This window comes from Plasmodium falciparum (genome assembly GCF_000002765.6).
Source record: "Plasmodium falciparum 3D7 genome assembly, chromosome: 10".
Classification (NCBI taxonomy): Eukaryota; Apicomplexa; class Aconoidasida; order Haemosporida; family Plasmodiidae; genus Plasmodium; species Plasmodium falciparum.
In genome coordinates, this window is record NC_037281.1 from 785,001 (window position 1) to 805,000 (window position 20,000).

General features: G+C 19.2%; 5 protein-coding genes across 6 annotated transcripts in view; 2 read left to right on the forward strand and 3 right to left on the reverse strand.

Moving 5' to 3' along the window:
- Positions 1-1,502: 1,502 nt before the first annotated feature.
- Positions 1,503-2,008, forward strand: PF3D7_1019400 (60S ribosomal protein L30e, putative; the record flags this gene model as incomplete). The annotated part of the gene is made up of 2 exons (XM_001347436.1): positions 1,503-1,626; positions 1,806-2,008. 2 exons carry the CDS (start codon positions 1,503-1,505, stop codon positions 2,006-2,008), a joined length of 327 nt encoding a protein of 108 aa, XP_001347472.1.
- Positions 2,009-2,744: 736 nt separating this feature from the next.
- Positions 2,745-10,220, reverse strand: PF3D7_1019500.1 (conserved Plasmodium membrane protein, unknown function; the record flags this gene model as incomplete). 2 transcript variants are annotated; one of them, XM_024473285.1, is made up of 25 exons in its annotated part: positions 2,745-2,906; positions 3,115-3,250; positions 3,465-3,627; positions 3,818-4,016; positions 4,125-4,262; positions 4,330-4,493; positions 4,612-4,742; positions 4,887-5,002; positions 5,142-5,222; positions 5,361-5,436; positions 5,589-5,707; positions 5,855-5,919; positions 6,082-6,288; positions 6,505-6,625; positions 6,792-7,020; positions 7,210-7,335; positions 7,446-7,765; positions 7,901-8,108; positions 8,254-8,358; positions 8,489-8,807; positions 8,894-8,975; positions 9,110-9,271; positions 9,380-9,483; positions 9,641-9,767; positions 10,155-10,220. In XM_024473285.1, the coding sequence occupies 25 exons, from the start codon at positions 10,218-10,220 to the stop codon at positions 2,745-2,747; spliced, it is 3,726 nt and encodes a 1,241-aa protein (XP_024329096.1). The 2 variants fall into 2 exon arrangements, with proteins under 2 accessions (XP_024329096.1, XP_024329097.1); XM_024473286.1 differs by having other exon boundaries at positions 4,125-4,258; positions 4,326-4,493.
- Positions 10,221-11,290: 1,070 nt separating this feature from the next.
- Positions 11,291-14,923, forward strand: PF3D7_1019600 (conserved Plasmodium protein, unknown function; the record flags this gene model as incomplete). The annotated part of the gene is made up of 1 exon (XM_001347438.2): positions 11,291-14,923. The coding sequence occupies one exon, from the start codon at positions 11,291-11,293 to the stop codon at positions 14,921-14,923; it is 3,633 nt and encodes a 1,210-aa protein (XP_001347474.2).
- Positions 14,924-15,277: 354 nt separating this feature from the next.
- PF3D7_1019700 (conserved Plasmodium protein, unknown function) lies at positions 15,278-18,502 on the reverse strand (the record flags this gene model as incomplete). The annotated part of the gene is made up of 1 exon (XM_001347439.2): positions 15,278-18,502. One exon carries the CDS (start codon positions 18,500-18,502, stop codon positions 15,278-15,280), a length of 3,225 nt encoding a protein of 1,074 aa, XP_001347475.2.
- An 825-nt stretch (positions 18,503-19,327) lies between these two features.
- PF3D7_1019800 (tRNA methyltransferase, putative) overlaps positions 19,328-20,000 on the reverse strand; it is a gene marked incomplete at both ends in the record, with an annotated part of 3,255 nt that continues 2,582 nt past the window's right edge. The window contains one exon of the mRNA XM_001347440.2: positions 19,328-20,000. This exon is cut by the window's right edge and continues 2,582 nt beyond it. Within this exon, the coding sequence (XP_001347476.2) occupies positions 19,328-20,000 (673 nt within the window).

Consider the following 20,000-nt stretch of genomic DNA (forward strand, 5'->3'; position numbering starts at 1 on the left):
AGATAAAAAAAAAAAAAAAATTTCCCCCTTTATTTTTTTTTTTTTTCTGGTTAAATACATATATATTTTTTATTTTATAATAATTGTAAAAAAAATAAATATACATGGAAGCTAATTATTCTTTAAAAATTTGTAAAACCGTATTATATATATATATATATATATATATATATATATTTTTTTTATATATATACACAAATACATAATATACTATTATTATATTACATATAATAATTATATAGTAAATTTAAAAATAAGGTATAATATATATAATTTTCTATATTATAATTCCTTTTGTTATTTTTTTTCCATATTTATTATTTTTTAATTTTTTTTTTTCTTTCTTTCTTTTTTGTTAATTTTATGAAAAGAATAAATAAAAATAAAGTATTCAAAAAATATAAATATATATATATATATTATTTATATGTATATTTATTTATTAATAATATTTATGTAAATATTTTTTAAGTGAAATATAAAATTCAACTTATTTACTAAAATCCAAAAGAGCATTTTAAGGGGTGATGAGATATATATATATATATATAAATATATTATAATAAAATATCTCTTCATACAAAAAAAAAAAAAAAGAAAGAAAAATAAAAATAAAAATAAATAATATAATATTTAATTATATCTTATATTTTTCGTTTATTTGAATTTATAACATTTAAGATTAACAAATTTATCCAAAGTACAAAATATCATTTCTTAATAAAAAATATATTTAAATATTTCCCTTTATATATTCAAAATATTTAATATAAATGAGGGCCATATAAAAAAAAAAATAATATACATTATATATTATATATATATATATATATATATATATATATTATATATATAATAATTATATAGTAATATTTATATATAAAATAATACAATATATATATATATAATTATATATTATATATATATATATGTGCGAATTTGTATTTATTTTCTTGTGACCTCCCTCACAATCTTAATCTTACTATAAAAAAAAATATTAATATATTAATATAATTATAATATAATTAATATATAATATAATTTATTTCTTTAACCCCATTTTATCCTCTATTTTTTTGCAGGTATAAATAAAATGGACTTTTATATGCGCAAAAATAATATATATATATATTATATATTTATTAATATATATAATAATTATATGCATATCTTTTTTTTTTTTTTTTTTTTTTCTTTTTTATCATCATAAAAAATAAAAAACTATAAGAGATATTGAAAAATTTGAAAAATAAAAAAATATTCTATAATTCCAACTTTTTAATAAAAAGAATTAAAATTTTTAAAATTGGTTTATACTTCCATTTGTAAAATATATATTATATGTATTTAAATATATAATATATAATAAATAAAATATATAAATAAAATTTATAATTTAATAAATTAAAAAAAAATATATATATATAATTATTTATATATAATATAATATATATATTCATTTATTTATATATAAATTTTCCATATAAGTTTTTTTTTTAAAAATGGCAAAAAAATCAAAAAAGAGCGCGGGAGATAATATTAACGCCAAATTACAACTTGTTATGAAATCTGGGAAATATCAATTTGGAAGAAAATCATGTTTAAAGGCTTTAAGAACAGGAAAAGGTATATAAAAAAAAAAAGTTATGTATAAATTAATATATATACGAATATGTAAATATATGTTATTATTAAGTTTATTTTTGGACCATATATACAATACATACATATATATATTATTATATATATTATTATATATATATATATATATATATATTTTTTTTTTTTTTTTTTTTTTTTTTTAGGCAAACTTGTTATTGTAAGTAGTAACTGCCCATCCATACAAAGAAGTGTAATTGAATATTATGCTATGCTTTCAAAATGTGGAGTTCATGATTATCATGGTGATAACAACGATTTAGGTACTGCTTGTGGTAAATTATTCCGTATAAGTTGTTTAGTTATAACAGATGTTGGAGATTCTGATATTATAAAGACCAATGAATAAAAGATGTTATATATATGTATATATATATGTAATATTCTCATAAGAATGGAAACACTCGAAATAATAAAATATTAAATATATATGTATAAATATTTCATGTTATTTTTTTTTTAAATTAAAAATGTATATATATATATATATATATATATATATATATATATATATATATTTATATATTTATATTTATGTATTAATATTTATATAATTCATTTATAAAAAATTTATATATTTTATAAACTTTGTGAATTTTTTTTTTTTTTTTTTTTTTTAATAAACAAAATATAAATGCTATAAAAGGAAAAAAAAACATCATTAGAATTATTTTAATCTAAATGAAATATAAAAAAATATATATATATATATATATATATATATATATTTATTTATTTATTTATTTATATTTATATTTAATGGTTGATAACAGCTATGTGTATCACATTAAAATATATGATGTATAGAATATTATTATCATATCGTCTTGTTTGTTTAACAAAATATTTAATATTAATTTTTATCTATGTTTTTATAAATGTTCCTAAGCCATTGAAATATATGTCTACATTTGGATTTTCCATAATGTACACATAAAAGTGTTACACAATTATTCAAAAAAAAAAAAAAAAAAAAAATATATATATATATATATATATATTTATGTATATGTTTGTATATATGAACATAATAATACCATTTAATTTATTTATTCATTCATTTATTTATTTATATCTTTTTTCTTTCATTTTGGACTCCACATTCCCAAACGAGTACCAAATAAAACTTTGAGATATTTCTGTCGATTGATTTTTATTCTCTCTTCAACCTTTTTCAATATTTCATTTATTATTAATATCACAACATTGAATATAACCATTAGGGTTATTAAAACGGTATCAGGATACTAACATAAGGGAGGAAAAAAAGAACAAGTTGTGTATATATATGTAAATCTATATATCTTTATGTTAAATCTTTATGTATACAAAATAATCATGTAAATAATATATACATATATTTGTTGTCTTTTTGCTCTCTCTCTCTCTTTTTTTTTTTTTTTTTTCTTTATGTACAAGTTCCTACATATTTATAAACACAAATTTTTTTAATACCTGCTTCAAAAACTCCAAAGGAAGCATATATATTCTGAAGATCACGTAAAGAAAACTTAAAACAAGAAATAAAAACAAACAAGAAAAATACGTCTTGGAATTTTGAAAGCAACTTAATTTGTAAAGTGGTTCAAATCTTAAAAAAAAAAAAAAATAAATTAATAAGGAAATTATATATATATATATATATATATATATATATACATACATATATATTTATTTATTTATTTATGAACATATATTTTATTTATGATTTTGGCTAGACAAATTATTATACATAAATTATGAACAGTTCAGAATATTTTATATATATATATTTTTTTTTTTTTTTTTTTTTTTTTTTTTTATACTTATCGCTGTTTGATAGAGAGGAAACGAAAAAAAAAAGAGAAAAATAAAAGAAGAAAAAAATTTGAGATTGCTTAATCATTGTATCAACCATATTCACGTTTTCCATACTGTCATTTTTATAGAAACTATAAATTAATAATTGGCACTTGTAAAAGGATCCAACTGAAGAAAAACAAAAAAGGAACACATAAATATAAATAAATAAATATATATATATATATATATTTTTTATATTTATATATGAACGGGTAAATTATAAGATAATAAGTCCAAATAAAATGCACTCTTATAATATGCACCTATGCAAACTACAAAAATACATTTACTAATTTTTATTTTTTTTCTTAATTACGTAAATATATATTATCGTTGCAGTAGTAATTTATGTCTTTCAAGAGCTTTCTTTTCAAATCCTGACTCATATTATAAGTATTCAGGGATCCCCTAATTATATAATTTCTGACGAAATTTTTGTTTATCAGTTGTAAGTAATAGCACGACAGGATGATTGAAAAAACGAGCATGGGGATCCATTTTATCAAAAAAAAAATCTGACCAATATCAAAAAGTAATATAAATAAATAAACAAATAAATAAATAAATAAATATATATATATATATATATATGTGCATATATTTTAAACCTTTTATGACAATACCATCTTTTTTGTTAAGAACTGTTTCGATATAACTTTGTCCGGTATGTCGTTCATAATGGTTGAGTTATTATTGTTTCTCAACAAACATATGGATAGCATGGGTATGATTAACAAAATAAATAAAAGATAATCAACTACCTAACGGTGAAAATGGTAAATGTATATATATTTATTTATTTATTTATATATTTTATTTTTTACTTACCGATATGAATGGAGGTAGGAAAAACATTGATATTATAAATACTAAAAAAGATAAATATGAATAGTAAAAGTAAAAAAAAAATATCATTAAAGACACATTTTTTTTGTGAATTCTTGAACTCTTTAATAACTTATAAACCAATTCCATCACGTTTTGAGATAAATCTGAAAAAATGAGAAAAATAAAATAATATTAAATGGTATCATGTTTTTTTTTTTTTTTTTTAACACATATATATATATATATAATGTGTATATTATTTTTTATGCTGATAGAACATACCCAAACTGTTTTTTTCAATAATTAAGTTGCATGGGAAACTATTTATAAAAGATGAGTATAACATTAAGGGGTTGTTTTTTGATGATTGATTTTCAAAAGGGTTCGTCTTTTCTTTTTTGCCATAACAATCTCTGTATAGTTGAAATGTGTACATAAAAAAAAAAAAAAAATATATATATATATAAATATATATATGTATGTGTATAAAACCTTTCTCTCTTATCATTTTATTTCATTTTATTTCATCTTAATTATGTTAATTTATATGTTTATACTTGCAAATAGTATTAAAAGGTAATAACACAGATATTGAGTAATTACACAAATTGTAAAGTTCAAAGTTACTACAATTTAAACTATTTCCTACACATGTTATTATTTCATTGTTTTCCTAAAAGTAGGAGAAAAAAATAAAATATATGTATATATATATATATATATATATGCACAATCATTTATATATAGACCAATCTGTTAATATTATAAACATTAATATAATTTCTAAGGTATCATTATTTAATTATTCATACCAACAAAATCTTTATCATCTCAGCTGTGTTAAACTGATTGCATCCTGAGTAGGAAGAAACACGCAACGGAATATCGTCAACCTAATATGTTAAAAGAAAATGTATATGTTTATAAGACATATTTATTTTACACATGTTTTATGAGATTAAAATTGTTAAATGTATGTATAAATATATATATTTATTTATCTTTATTTATTTATTATTATTTTTTTTAACCTCTTTTATGTGTGTCTTTATATTATTTATTCCACTTGGAATGACAACTTTGCCGTCTCTGTTTTTGAAGCTGGGCCTGAAAAAAATTAAAAAATAAAATAAATTCAAATGAAAATAAAAATAAACTTATTTATAAAAAAAAAAATATATATATATATAAAAACATACATATATATTTTTTTTATTTTTTTTTTTATTTTTTATCCATTTAATGTTTTCTTTTATTACTTATCATTAAGGCTCAACGAAATGGATGTATTCCAATTTGTCTCCATTCCAAGTAAGTTGGCTACATTCCTAGTATTTATTTGATCAGTCTTACTAAAATATACAAACCTTATTCCTGCCTATGAAAAAAAAAAAAAAAAAAAAAAAAATAATAAATGTATGTTATTTATTTATTTATCATATAATTTGTAATGTAACCCATTGTCTACAAACATTTCAATATTTCATTTAGTATATTTAAAAAAATATATTTTTTTTTTTTTTACATCGTAAAAATCATTTATCCTGGTTTGAATTTCGTTGTTCGTCAAAAGTTTGACCGCAGAGTTGCCTATGAAATGTCAAAAAAATGAGATGAACACATATATATATATATATATATATATATATATATATATATTTATATATTTATTTATATTTATTTATTTATTGTATACTTTTAACATTTAATATACAATTATTACAAAACATATTTATATTATTTATATATTACCAATAAATATAGTTGTAGATAACAAATGAGATAAAAACTTTTCGTTTTCTCTTATTGGAAATGGCTTTTCATTATAAAAATTTTTGATATTATACACCTTCTTTTTATTAATCGTTATAACATAAATATTTTTGCTGAAATTTTCTTTTAAATAAGTTACTTCGCTTGAACTCAGTGGCCTGTAGGCAAAGCAGATGCTTTCAATACCTAAAATAAAATAATGCAAAAAAAAAAAAAAAAAAAAAAAAAAAAAAAAAAAATCATATATATATTTATATGTGTATGATTTTTTTTTTTTTTTTGATATATTCCACATGACACACAAAATGAATTGTACAGCATACTACTTAATCATATAAGGAATATTAAAGAAGATGTATATGTATACTACAAAATATAAAAAAACACATTATGTTTTATAACCTGATGAAATCCATTGCATGTTTAAAATTCTCAAAACTTTTTTCTTCCTCCTTTTTAATTTTTTTATTGCTTTCCCATCGTAATAAAACATGCACTTATTAACCAAAGCTTCTAGTTGTCCCTACATAACAAGATAAGACAAAAATTAAGAAAAACATTGTTTCATTTGAATATGTAATATTACAAATATGTATATATATATATATATATATATATATATGTTTGTATGTATGCATATTATTTATACACACACATAAGATGACATATCTCAGCTTCTTATTTGTTACCTTGAGAAACATGTGATATTTCTCCTTTTTTTTTTCATGGAAAATAAATATAAAAACAAAATTATCCCTAGATATTAAATTATCATAAATATTTATCCCCAATGAACTATCATTTACATCGTAAGGTATTTCATTTTTTGAAATATCTATCTTTTTATGCTTTTTTATCTCTGAGTTTTTCCTCTTGTACAACTCATAATCGCTTTTGTTTTCAATACAAAAAAAGAGCCTACACAAAAATAAAAAATAAAAAAATAAAAAATAAAAAAAAATAAAAAATAAAGTAAAAAATAAAGTAAAAAATAAAGTAAAAAATAAAATAAAAAATAAAATAAAAAATAAAATAAAAAATAAAAAATAAAATAAAATAAAAACATAATAATATCATCCTGATAATACATATATTTATTTTCCTTACATGTGAAAGACAAATTTGTTGTATGGGAATGAAATATTTCCAATATCACACATACAAATATACAAGTAACTATAATCACATTGGTTCATATAATTCAAAATGTTATTCTTAAATTCGTCTAGTACCCTATATGGACATGAAAAAAAAATAACATATGTATATATATATATATATATATATATATATATATATATATTTTATTTATTTATTTGTTTCCATTTCTTTATATTGATTACCGAAGGTATTTTGGTATTTGAGTATAATACGATAACAAAAATAAGGAATGCAACAGCTTAATATTTTTTATACGTTGATAAGCATACATACTTTTGTTATCCATAAATATATCAATAACTGTTAATAGATAATTATAATTCTTTGGAAAATTCTTTACACCATTATTTATAGAGACATCTTTCTTATTATTTAGACTGTTATAAATACATATTTCCTTAATACTATGATTAGTATTTACGAGAATTCCGCTATTATCCAAAAAACATAAGACTGAGCAATCACTTAAGATATTTAAATAACACTTGTCAATTTTTACACCCTAAAAAAAAAAAATAATAAATAAATAAATATATATATATATATCAACAATTATAACATTTTAATTCGTAATAAGGTCTACATATATATATATATATATATATATATATTTTTTTTTTTTTTTTTTTTTTTTTACCCTGATAATCAAGGATAGGATATTTCTCAAGGTATAAAACAACCCTATCTTCTTTTTGTCCACATAAGACGAACTATCATCAGTTGTAGATGAAAAGTCGAATGATGAAGATATATTACTTTTTTCATAATTTTTTATGTCGTTAAAATAATTTTCATATACCATATTTAGGGACGAGCAATAGCCATAAATTAATTCAGAAAAAATTCTACACAAATGTGGCACATATATAAAAATATATATAAATATAAATATATATATATATATATATATATATATATATATATGTGTGTGTATGTATTTATTTATATGTATTCATTTGTTTGTTTATTTGTTTATATCCTTTATTTAACCTGTGAAAAAAGGGAAGTATTGTAATGGACATTAAAACAATATAAATTAAAAAATAAATTATGACAAAGTCAGGAACTTCTATGATTTTTTTTATTTCCAGGTAGCTAAATGGGATAATGAAAAAAAAAAAAATAATAAATAAATATGAGAATTACAATAAAATAGAATATACATACATATATATATATATATATATATATATATATTTATTTATTTATTTATTTATTTACTTACTATATTATTGACAGAATGGTAGATATACAAAAAAGCAACATCCACGTGTAGACATAAAATTTGTGTATACGATCTGTAAGTATAACATTTCTTAAATTTTCCTTATTTTTTGCACTACGATTATTATCTATATTATCATGGATATATTTTCTTATCATTGAAATGGACACATTGTCAAAAGACACAAAGGAGTATAAGTGAAACGATGGCATATATACTCTCTTCTCATCTTTGGAATATTTTGTTAATAAATTCATGTTAATCTTATTTTTGTCCATGGGCAGAAACACCTCGTGTTTTTTATATTCCTTCCCATAAACTAAAAAAGGAAAAATAAGATAAAAAAAAAAAAAAAATATATATATATATAAAATTACAAATACTACAAATTACACACTATTTTACCTTTATCAGTGATATTATACTCTATACAATTACAAGGAATTAAATCCCCAGCGCGCAACAAAAAAATGTCCTGCTTTATAAGCTATCATAAATATATATATATATATTTAATGCTATTAAAAATGAGCATCATTAAAATCAATTTTTTCCTCCAAAAAAAAATATGCACACAATATATATATATATATATATATATATTCCTTATTTTATTTGTACCAGATTTGGAGGTAACAGTTCCCATCGCTGATTTCTCCAAATAAAAATAAAATCAACATTCGATAAATAATTAAAAGGAAAGTCTTCCTTTTTCCCCTTTGCAAAACTTTTAGATGACAAATATTTTTTGGCTTGATTTATTTTATTTAAAAATTCATTGTTCTATTAAAATGAGAAAAATATATGTTAGAAAATGCATATGTATATGTGTATATATACATTCATGTGTGTGTGTGTGTTTATCTGTCTTTATATTTTCATAAATCTTACCTGAGACTTTTCAATTTCGTAATAAAGAAATGTAAATAACAATAACAAGGATGATAGGAATAAAATTAAGGCACCCAAATAATGAGTGCTGATAATATCATCATCTAAAACATATGTAATATATATATATATATATATATTTTTTTTTATTTATTTATATATTTATTTATTTATGTGTGTTTATATTTGTGTATTATATATGAAGGCAAACCCAATATCTCAACATTCACAATATATATATTTATATATTTATTCCCTTACCTTTTAAAAATATGAATCCTATTAACAATGGTATTAAAAAAAGAGATATAAGAAAACCTTCTGTTTTATATAAATATTCAAACAAGAAAATTTTTTTTATTTTCTTTTCGTATTCGTCTGTTAAGTTCTATAGTCCAAATGAAACAAAAAAAAAAAAAAAAAAAAAAAAAAAAAAAAAAAAAAAATCATATATATATATATATATATATATATATATATATATATTCAATTATGAGTACTCTTTCTGTGTATATCTATTTATATGTCATATCATTTCATTTATTTATTTATTTATTTATTTTTGTCGGTGTAGAAATAACCCAACAAGTGTATTAACAACAATGTTAGCATATTATTTATTTATGCAATTAAAAAAAAAAAAAAAAAAGAATATTACAACATCTTTTTCAACGATAATGACAAAATAAATACATATATTTTTTTAATTTTGATATTATATATAAATATAATAATATAATATTATATAAACATATCATATATATATATATAATACCCGTAGCTCATTTTTTATAAGATTGCAAAAGTATGCATCGTCTATTAAATCCATAGCTTTATTCATTTCATTATATAACTTTGATTGTAAGAACTAATATAATACAATATAATAAAAACAAAATAAAAAAAAAGAAAAATATAAAATAAATTATTTACTTTTATTGCTCTATATGCACACCTTAATTCTTCATTTTAAAAAATAAACAAAGATAAAATAAAAGAAAATAGAAAATATAAAATAGAAAAATGAAAAAAAAAAAAAGGGTCCCTTAAAGAAAGTGTGCATGAGAGAATACATTTTATATAAGAAAAAAAAAAAGAAAAAAAAAAAAAAAAAAAAAAAAAAAAAAAAAAAAAAAAAAAAAAGAAAAAAAAAAAAAAGAAGGGAAAGTATTATATATATATATATATATATATATATATACAATATGATCGTGTATATAAATATATATATAATATATATATTATACTTTTTCTCATATGCATAATATATATATATATATATATATATATTAATATTCCCCTTCTTATGTTCATATGCAATTATAATTATATTTATTTGTTTAAAAAAAAAAAAAATAATAATGAAAAATAATAATAATTTATATATTATATATATGTATATTTATATTTATAATCATTATTTGATTTTTTTATTATTTCATTTAAATAATATAACTAGGAAGAATTTACTTTTTTTTTATAAAATATTATTTATTTATTTTTTTATTTTTTTGAAACAAAATATTTTTGGTAACTTTTATCTATGCTAATCTATCCGTTGTCTTTATTACAAAATGGAGATAAAATAAAACACACACATATATATATATAATATGTATATATGTTTATATGTTTATATGTTTATATGTTTATATTTATTTTTGTTTTTTTTTTTGTTATTTTTTTTTTTGTCCTATTAAAGGTAAGAGTAGGTATTTTTATTGCCATTTTTGTGTATTACAAAAAAAAAAAAAATATATAATATTATATATATATATATATATATATATATATATTTATTTATTTATATATTTATATATACTTCCGTAGCGTATTAATCCGCCTCTCCGCCTTTTTTTATTTTATTTTTTATTTTATTTTTTATTTTATTTTTTATATTTTTTTAAAAATATGTCAAATAATAAAATTGAATTTTACGAGCAGTCGTTGGAGGAGGGTAAAAAGAAGGAACTTTTTTCAGATTTAAAAATGTATATGAATGATGATAATTTGTGTTATGTTTCAACAAATAAATTATATAATATACAAAACGAAAATGAAATGATAAATAAAAATAAAGAAACCTATAACAATATGAAAGTTATGCATAATAAAAATGAGGACATAATAAAAGATAAATCAATTCATTTAAATGATCATGAGAGTAGTATTGTGGACAAGGATTTTTTTTATAATGAATATAGTACTACTATACATAATAATATACATAACAAAAATAATGAGAAGAATAATTCTTTTTATAAATGTTGTAACGATAACAGTGATATAAATAAAGATAAGGATGTTCCCATTCGCTCATATGGTAATATACACATGAAAAATGAAGAGGATAAAGATGATGAAGAAGATGATGAAGAAGAGGATAAAGAAGATGATGAAGATGAAGAGGATGAGAAAAACGAATCGACAACAAATTCCATTGATAAAATCTTAAGAAATATTCAAGACGATATTTTATTTAAAAGTAATGATAGCAAAACATTGGAACATTGTTTTAAATATAATTTATTTGAGGAATATAATTATCCTCATATACACACGGGGAAAAATGAAAACATGTATGAACATAAAGAAAGCATATATAAAAAAAAACCCTCATGTGATATAAATCAACCTCCATATAATAATGAATACACACATGATGAGAATATGTACAAAGCATACATCTGGTATGACAAAAAAAAATATCTTTATATATGGAATAAGAATATTAAGGTTGAAGACATGAGAGAGAACCTTCTGACCTTTTGTAAGAAACTTACAAGTGAAAATTTTTATATTGTACGTATAGAAAGAATATCATATGAATATAATAATACTTATCCTGAAATATATGAAGATGATAATTTAAAAAATAAAAATTTGGATATATATAATATGGAACAAGAAAAAGATTCTACATTATCACGTGAAGGAGATCATACTATTGTAACACTCCCATTCGATGACAAGAATATAATGTACTATAAAAAAATATATGATAATATATATAATTATAATAGTTTCGATCAAATTAAAAATGATAAGGAATATTTAATAATTAATAATAAAAGGAAAGTGATTAAAGGGAAAGACATAATTACATATGAGAACATATTAAAAGAAAACATATTAAAAGAAAACACATTAAAAGATAATGTATTAAAAGAAAACATATTAAATGATAATGTATTAAAAGATAATGTATTAAAAGATAATGTATTAAAAGAAAACATATTAAAAGACAACATATTTGAAGACAATATATTTGAAGACCCACTCAAATTTGCAGAAGTACTTAGAGCTATTGAATATACAAAAGAAGGTTGTAATTTATTAAAACTAACCGTTTTTAATATTCCTCATTTAAGATATTTTTTTGTAAGTAAAGATTTAAATTTTATAAAATGGTATTCATCTAGAAAACAAGATGACCAATGTAAAATACATTTTAATGATATAAATAGCCTTGAAGTAAATTATAAAAATAATAAATTATTTGAACATTATAAAATAGACATTTTAAAGAAGTTATCTTTTTGTATTGTTTATAATAATGAAAAGAAAAAAATAATTTTAACATGTAAAAGTTTTTGTGAATATCATTATTGGATAACAACCATCAGAGCTTTAATGTTTAGATCTAGGAAACTAAAAATTAGTAGAAGTATTTTATTTTCTCATTTGAATGATTCTTTTTTGCTGGTAACACAAGATGATATTCTAAATAAAAGGGATAATAATATGATTATAGATGAAACTAATATATATGATAGAAAATATTCAGAACATATAAATCCTGTTTTTAATAACAAATGTTGTGATATCATAACTAATCAGGAAAATGAGAAATTTAATAATACATCTTCTTGTTATAAAAACAAAGATAAAGAAAATAACTTTTATGTATCTCATGAAAAGAAAAATAGAAAAGGAGATGTATGTAATAAACTAAATAATGACGATCCTAATATGATACAATTAAAATCATTTCATCTTTATAAATTAATATCTTTTCCTGATTATAATATTTATCAAATTAAAACGAAGTTTTATTTATTAAAGGAAAAATTTTATAAATATAAAATATTTATAGAGCAGGCCTTAGACGACTTTATTATAAAAACAGAAAGAGAACATGCAAATAAATATAATGCCACGGACATTACACAGGGGGATCATGAGTTAGTAGGAAGAAATATACTAAATGGGCAATACACAACTATTTATGGAAATAATAAACAGGAAAAGAGGAATGAAGACATGAAAGTAAATGTGCATCATCCTTTGAATGATCATATAAATGTTTATAAATATGATAATATGAAGGATAATGTGAAGGATAATGTGAAGGATAATGTGAAGGATAATATGAAGGATAATATGAAGGATAATATGAAAAATAATATGAAGGATAATATGAAGGATAATATGAAAAATAAAATGAAGGATAATACTTATGATAATACTTATGATAATACTTATGATAATACTTATGATAATACTTATGATAATACTTATGATAATACTTATGATAATACTTATGATAATACTTACGATAATACTTATGATAATACTTACGATAATACTTATGATAATATGAAGGACCATTTTTCCACAAATAAGAACATATGTGAAGAAGAACATCTTTCTAATTATGATTATTATGATAAGTCAAATATACTACATTGTTCCAAATTAAAAGGAAAAAAGAAAAGATATATAAATAAAAATAATATACATTGCTTAAATGAAGATAACATTTTTAACATATATGAAGATATATATACACCAAATAATAATGGAGAAGATACCGATAATTTCAAATTATTTTTAATTATTAAAATATTTAATAATATAAGTAACAAATTTAAAGACATTCAAAAAAATATTTTCCATGTTGTTCAACTTATGGATATGGAAAAATTAGATGAAAATAAAAATCAAAAAACAAATTTATTTTCATTTGATAATCTTTTAAAATATAGTACAGATATATACAAAATGTTACAACAAAAATTTGGACAAAATGAAAATAAGCAAATAATAGGGGAAGAAAAACATGTAGATATTTTGAATAATATACAAGGGCAGAAAATAAAGCAAACGAATAATATGAAAAAGTTAACAAAAATGAAAAATATAAATAATAATATAAATGATAATAATAATAATAATAATAATAATATTTATTGTGATAATTTAACCTTTGATCATAATACAAAAAAAGACATACCATCTTATAGTCAACACACACATATACGTACTAATGAACATAATTATTTATTTTTGTCAAAAGAAAAGAAAAAAGAATTTGGAAAAAAAAAAAAAAAATTAATTCATCATATTCTCTTTCAATTGTGGATGTGCGAAGTAGACCTTGGAAACATTGATGATATTTATACTGTATATATGAATAACATAAAGAACAAAAATAATAACATTCATATAAATAATTTTCTAATAAATTTAGATACTTCTAAAATTTTTAATTCCATATCGTCACAATTATCTGCAACCATATTGAAATATATTAATTTATGAATTGTATATATTCAAAGATAATAAAATATAGCCAAAAGGATATGCACACACACACACATATATATATATATATATATACATAAATGTAATGTTATGTTATGTTTTTTTTTTTTTTGTGTTTTTTCATCAACATTTTTAAGAACAAAAACGGACCTTTTTTGATCTAAAACAAATATATATGTTTAAGAACAAAAAAAAAAAAAAAAAAAAAAAAAAAAAAAAAAAAAAATATATATATATATATATATATATATATATTGTATGAATAATGTTTCTAAAATATTAACACGGTGATCAATATATATTATATATTACATATTATATATGTATGTATTTATTTTTTTTTAATTTTCATCAATGTGATATATACAGTTGGTATATTTTATCAAATTCTACAATGTGCATATTGATTTGGTTATGCAGATATTCAATAAGTTCGCCTTTATGAAAATATGTAAAAAAAAAATGAGAATTGCATTTGTCTAATTCTTTAAGAATTTTTTTCTTTTTTTTTAAATACTCAATATATTCTTCCTTTTCTTCTTTTAATGATAACTCACATTCTTTATAAGTGACAGCTGTGGATTTAGATTCCATACTTCCAATATTTTTAATAATACTTTTGTTTATATGTTCCATTGTATTATTTTCATCATTTATTTTTATATGTTCCATTGTATTATTTTCATCATTTATATTTATATGTTCCATTGTTTTATTCTCATCATTTATTTTTATATGTTCCATTGTATTATTTTCATCATTTATATTTATATGTTCCATTGTTTTATTCTCATCATTTATTTTTATATGTTCCATTGTTTTATTCTCATCATTTATTTTTATATGTTCCATTGTATTATTTTCATCATTTATTTTTATATGTTCCATTGTATTATTTTCATCATTTATTTTTATATGTTCCATTGTTTTATTCTCATCATTTATTTTTATATGTTCCATTGTTTTATTATCATCATTTATTTTTATATGTTCCATTGTATTATTTCCCTTGTGATTATCTTTTTCATTTCCCTCATAGATTGCCTTCTCACCCATCTGATTTAAAACCTTTTTATAATCTCCTTTTTGAATAAAAATATTCTGACAATCCATATTTAATTTTTCATTTATATAACAATTGAGTGTATCTATTTTATCTTTTATATTGTCATGACAATTGTTTTCATCCTTTTGATTTATGTAATTATCTATTCCTTGTACAAACTCATTTTGAAAAAAAGGATCTTGAATTAATTTTTCATTATTATTGTTACATTTTATTGTATATTTATTTATATCATTTTTAATATTATTATCTATATTATTTATTTCTTCCTTTAATAAATCATCATGTAATATATTAATACCATCATTAGGGTCTTCCTCATCATTATTACCTGCAACGTTCTCTTTTTCTATCTTATTTGTATTTGTATTTGTATTTGTATTTGTATTTATATTTATATTTATATTTTGTTTTTTTGTTTTTTTTAAATATTTCTCCTCCATACTTCTATAACATTTATATAATTTTTTTATTTTATTTATAATGGAAACAAGCGAATTGTCACAATCATAAATACGTTCATAATGTGATCTCATAAGAGTATTAAGTTTATGTCCAATATTAACTAGCTTTATTTTATTTTTATTTTTACTTTTATCTACAGTAGTTATTAATGATAGCAAATCGGATATCTCATGTATAATTAATGCAAAAGAAGAACCTTTATATTTATTTAAATTGTTACTATCACTCTGGATAATATTATCATAAACTCTTGGTAAATTTATTTTGTTACATATATCAATATTATCCTTTCTACTATCATCATTTTTTTCGTATTTGTCATATTTTTCGTATTTGTCATATTTTTCGTATTTGTCATATTTTTCGTATTTGTCATATTTTTCGTATTTGTCATAGTTTTCGTATTTGTCATATTTTTCGTATTTGTCATATTTTTCGTATTTGTCATAGTTTTCATATTTGTCATATTTTTCGTATTTGTCATATTTATCATTTTTTTCATTTTTTTCATATTTTTCATTTTTATCTATTTGTCTATAATTATTACATTTTTCTTCACATAATAAATTTCCACACACATTATTATTCTGGACATTATCTTCTATTTTATACATATTATTATCCTCTATATATTTATTACAATTAAGAAGGATTCTTTTACTATCCTTAAGGGTTTTCAATGCATTATAATTTTTATCTTTTATAAAATTATCTTCTCGTTCTTCTTGTATATATTCAGAAAAATTATTTTTTCTTTTTCTTTTTCTTTTTAATTTTATTTCATCAATATTATTCACTTGTGTAATATTTTCTACAACATAATTATTATCAGCTTCTTCTATCGTATCTCTATGCTTATAATTACACACTATATTATTATCATTCAAATTATTAATAGGAATCTTATTCTTAAGTGTAATATTATTATCACATATTATATCTTTTGCATCTTTATCACCTTCCATATCCTTTTTATTATTATCACCTTCCATATCCTTTTTATTATTATCACCTTCCATATCCTTTTCATTTTTATCACCTTCCATATCCTTTTTATTATTATCACCTTCCATATCCTTTTCATTTTTATCACCTTCCATATCCTTTTTATTATTATCACCTTCCATATCCTTTTCATTTTTATCACCTTCCATATCCTTTTTATTATTATCACCTTCCATATCTTTTTTATCTTGATCACCTTCCATATCTTTTTTATCTTGATCACCTTCCATATCCTTTTTATTATTATCATTTTCCATATCCTTTTCATTTTTATCATCTTCCATATCCTTTTTATTATTATCACCTTCAATATCTTTAACATCTTGATCATATTCCATATCTTTTTCATCTTGATCATATTCCATATCCTTTTTATTATTATCATATTCCATATCCTTTTCATTATTATCACCTTTCATATCCTTTTCATTTACTTTCTCTTTTGTCACATACTTCTTTCTATCGTCCTCTACACAAACACACAATGTTAAGGCATCTTTATTTTGATCAGCAGCTTCTATAACATAATCCCTTTCCAACTGTAACTTTTCATCATTTATATCTGCTTTTATTTCATTATCGCTATTTTTTTTTTCGATTTCCTTCAAATGATCATTTACAATTTCTTTATTCTGTTCCATATTTAAACAATCGTCATTTAAACTTTTTTCATGGTGAGTATCCTCTGTTTCTTGCACACAATTATCTCCCAATAAACTACTCGCATTTTTTTTTTTTTTTCTCTCTATCTTATTATATTTTTGCCTACTTTTATTAACACACTTTTTGTGATTTCTATTATTTTGGCTACCTACACTATTTTGGCTATTTATATCATTTTGTCTGTTTATATCATTTTGTCTGTTTATATTATTTTGTTTGTTTATACAATTATCCATTTTGTTACATAACGATTCATTAGTATTGTTTTCAAGACATTTTTCATTGGATACTTTATTCAAAATATCAGAATTTTTTTGTTCATTTCTTTTGGTCCTATTTGAATGAGTGATATCTTTATGTCGTTCAGATTTATACATGATAAGAAAAAGACTTTTCCTTCTTACTTTCTATGTTATATCGTTGTTTATTAAATCATATAAGGAAAATGAATTTATGCGGATAAATGATATGAACATATATAAAGGAGTTTGTACATTATATATATATATATATATATATTAAATATTCATATATATCTATATATTTTTTTTTTAGTTTAATTTCAAAAAAAAAAAAAAAAAAAAAAAAAAAATTTTAGAGTATGTTCTTTATTTTTATTTATTTATTTATATATTTATTTATATGTTTATTTTTTTAATATTTATTAATATAATAAATAAATATATATATATATATATATATTTTTTTTTTTTTTTTTTTTTTTTTTTTTTTTATCGTGAATAAGATATTTCTGGAAATTAAATTAATTTAATTAAAAAAGTTCAATACGTATGATTATTTCTTATAAGAATACTAGTGCACATAATTTAACGAAAAAAAAAAAAATAATAAAAAATAATAAAAAATAATAAAAAAAAAAAAAAAATAATAAAAAAAAAAAAAAAATACATAAATGTAAATATTATATATATACATATATTTTTATGTACATATATTTTTTTTGTGTACAAATCAAAAAAAAAAAATCTTAGGATACAAAATGTATTACAACCATATAAGTACACATACAAATATAATATTTATTTCGTTTAGATGGAAATATTTATATTTAAAAAAAAAAAAAAAAAAAAAAAAAAAACTTATAGAAATAGCAAAGGATTGATAAATATATATTTGTATTTTTTTTTTTTTTTGGTATTTTTTTTTTTTTTTTGTACTTTTTTTTTTTTTTTTGGTATTTTTTATTTGCTCATGTTTAAATCATTTATCTGGTGAATATTTTTTATATGTTGGTACAAATTATAATCAAGAAATTGATTACTTATTGTTGCTGAACCTAGACAATGATAATAAATTGTATTTTTATTTGTATTTATAAGATTGTTATATTTGTTTAAATTTGTAATATATGTTACTTTATTATTTTTTTTGATAATAAAAGGAAAATATAAGGTGATAATTTGTCCTGGTGAAAAGCCGGTATCTTTTTGTTTCACTTTTAAATATGCTGTATTATTTGATAAAGAAAACTTAATTTTTGCTTTTTTTATTTGTTCACTATTTCTAATTTTAACAAAAATTGTTTTTTCATCATGGGGAATATTTTTGACTTTTTTTTTTTTTTTTTTTTTTCCACTCTCTTGAATATTATTATAAACATGAAATGTTTCATTAGTTTTATATTTATTATTATTATTATTTATTTTTTTTTTTTTTTTATTTATTTTATTATATTTTTTAAATTGCTTTTTTATACATGCAGGTAATTTCCCCTCTATCCATTTTATATTGTGCAATTTACATTTTGTTCGTATATGTGTAAATAAATCTTGGTCATAATTTTTAGTAAGATATATAAAATTATGAATAAGATTTGTAGACATATCTCTTTTTATTTTTTTATATACTACAATC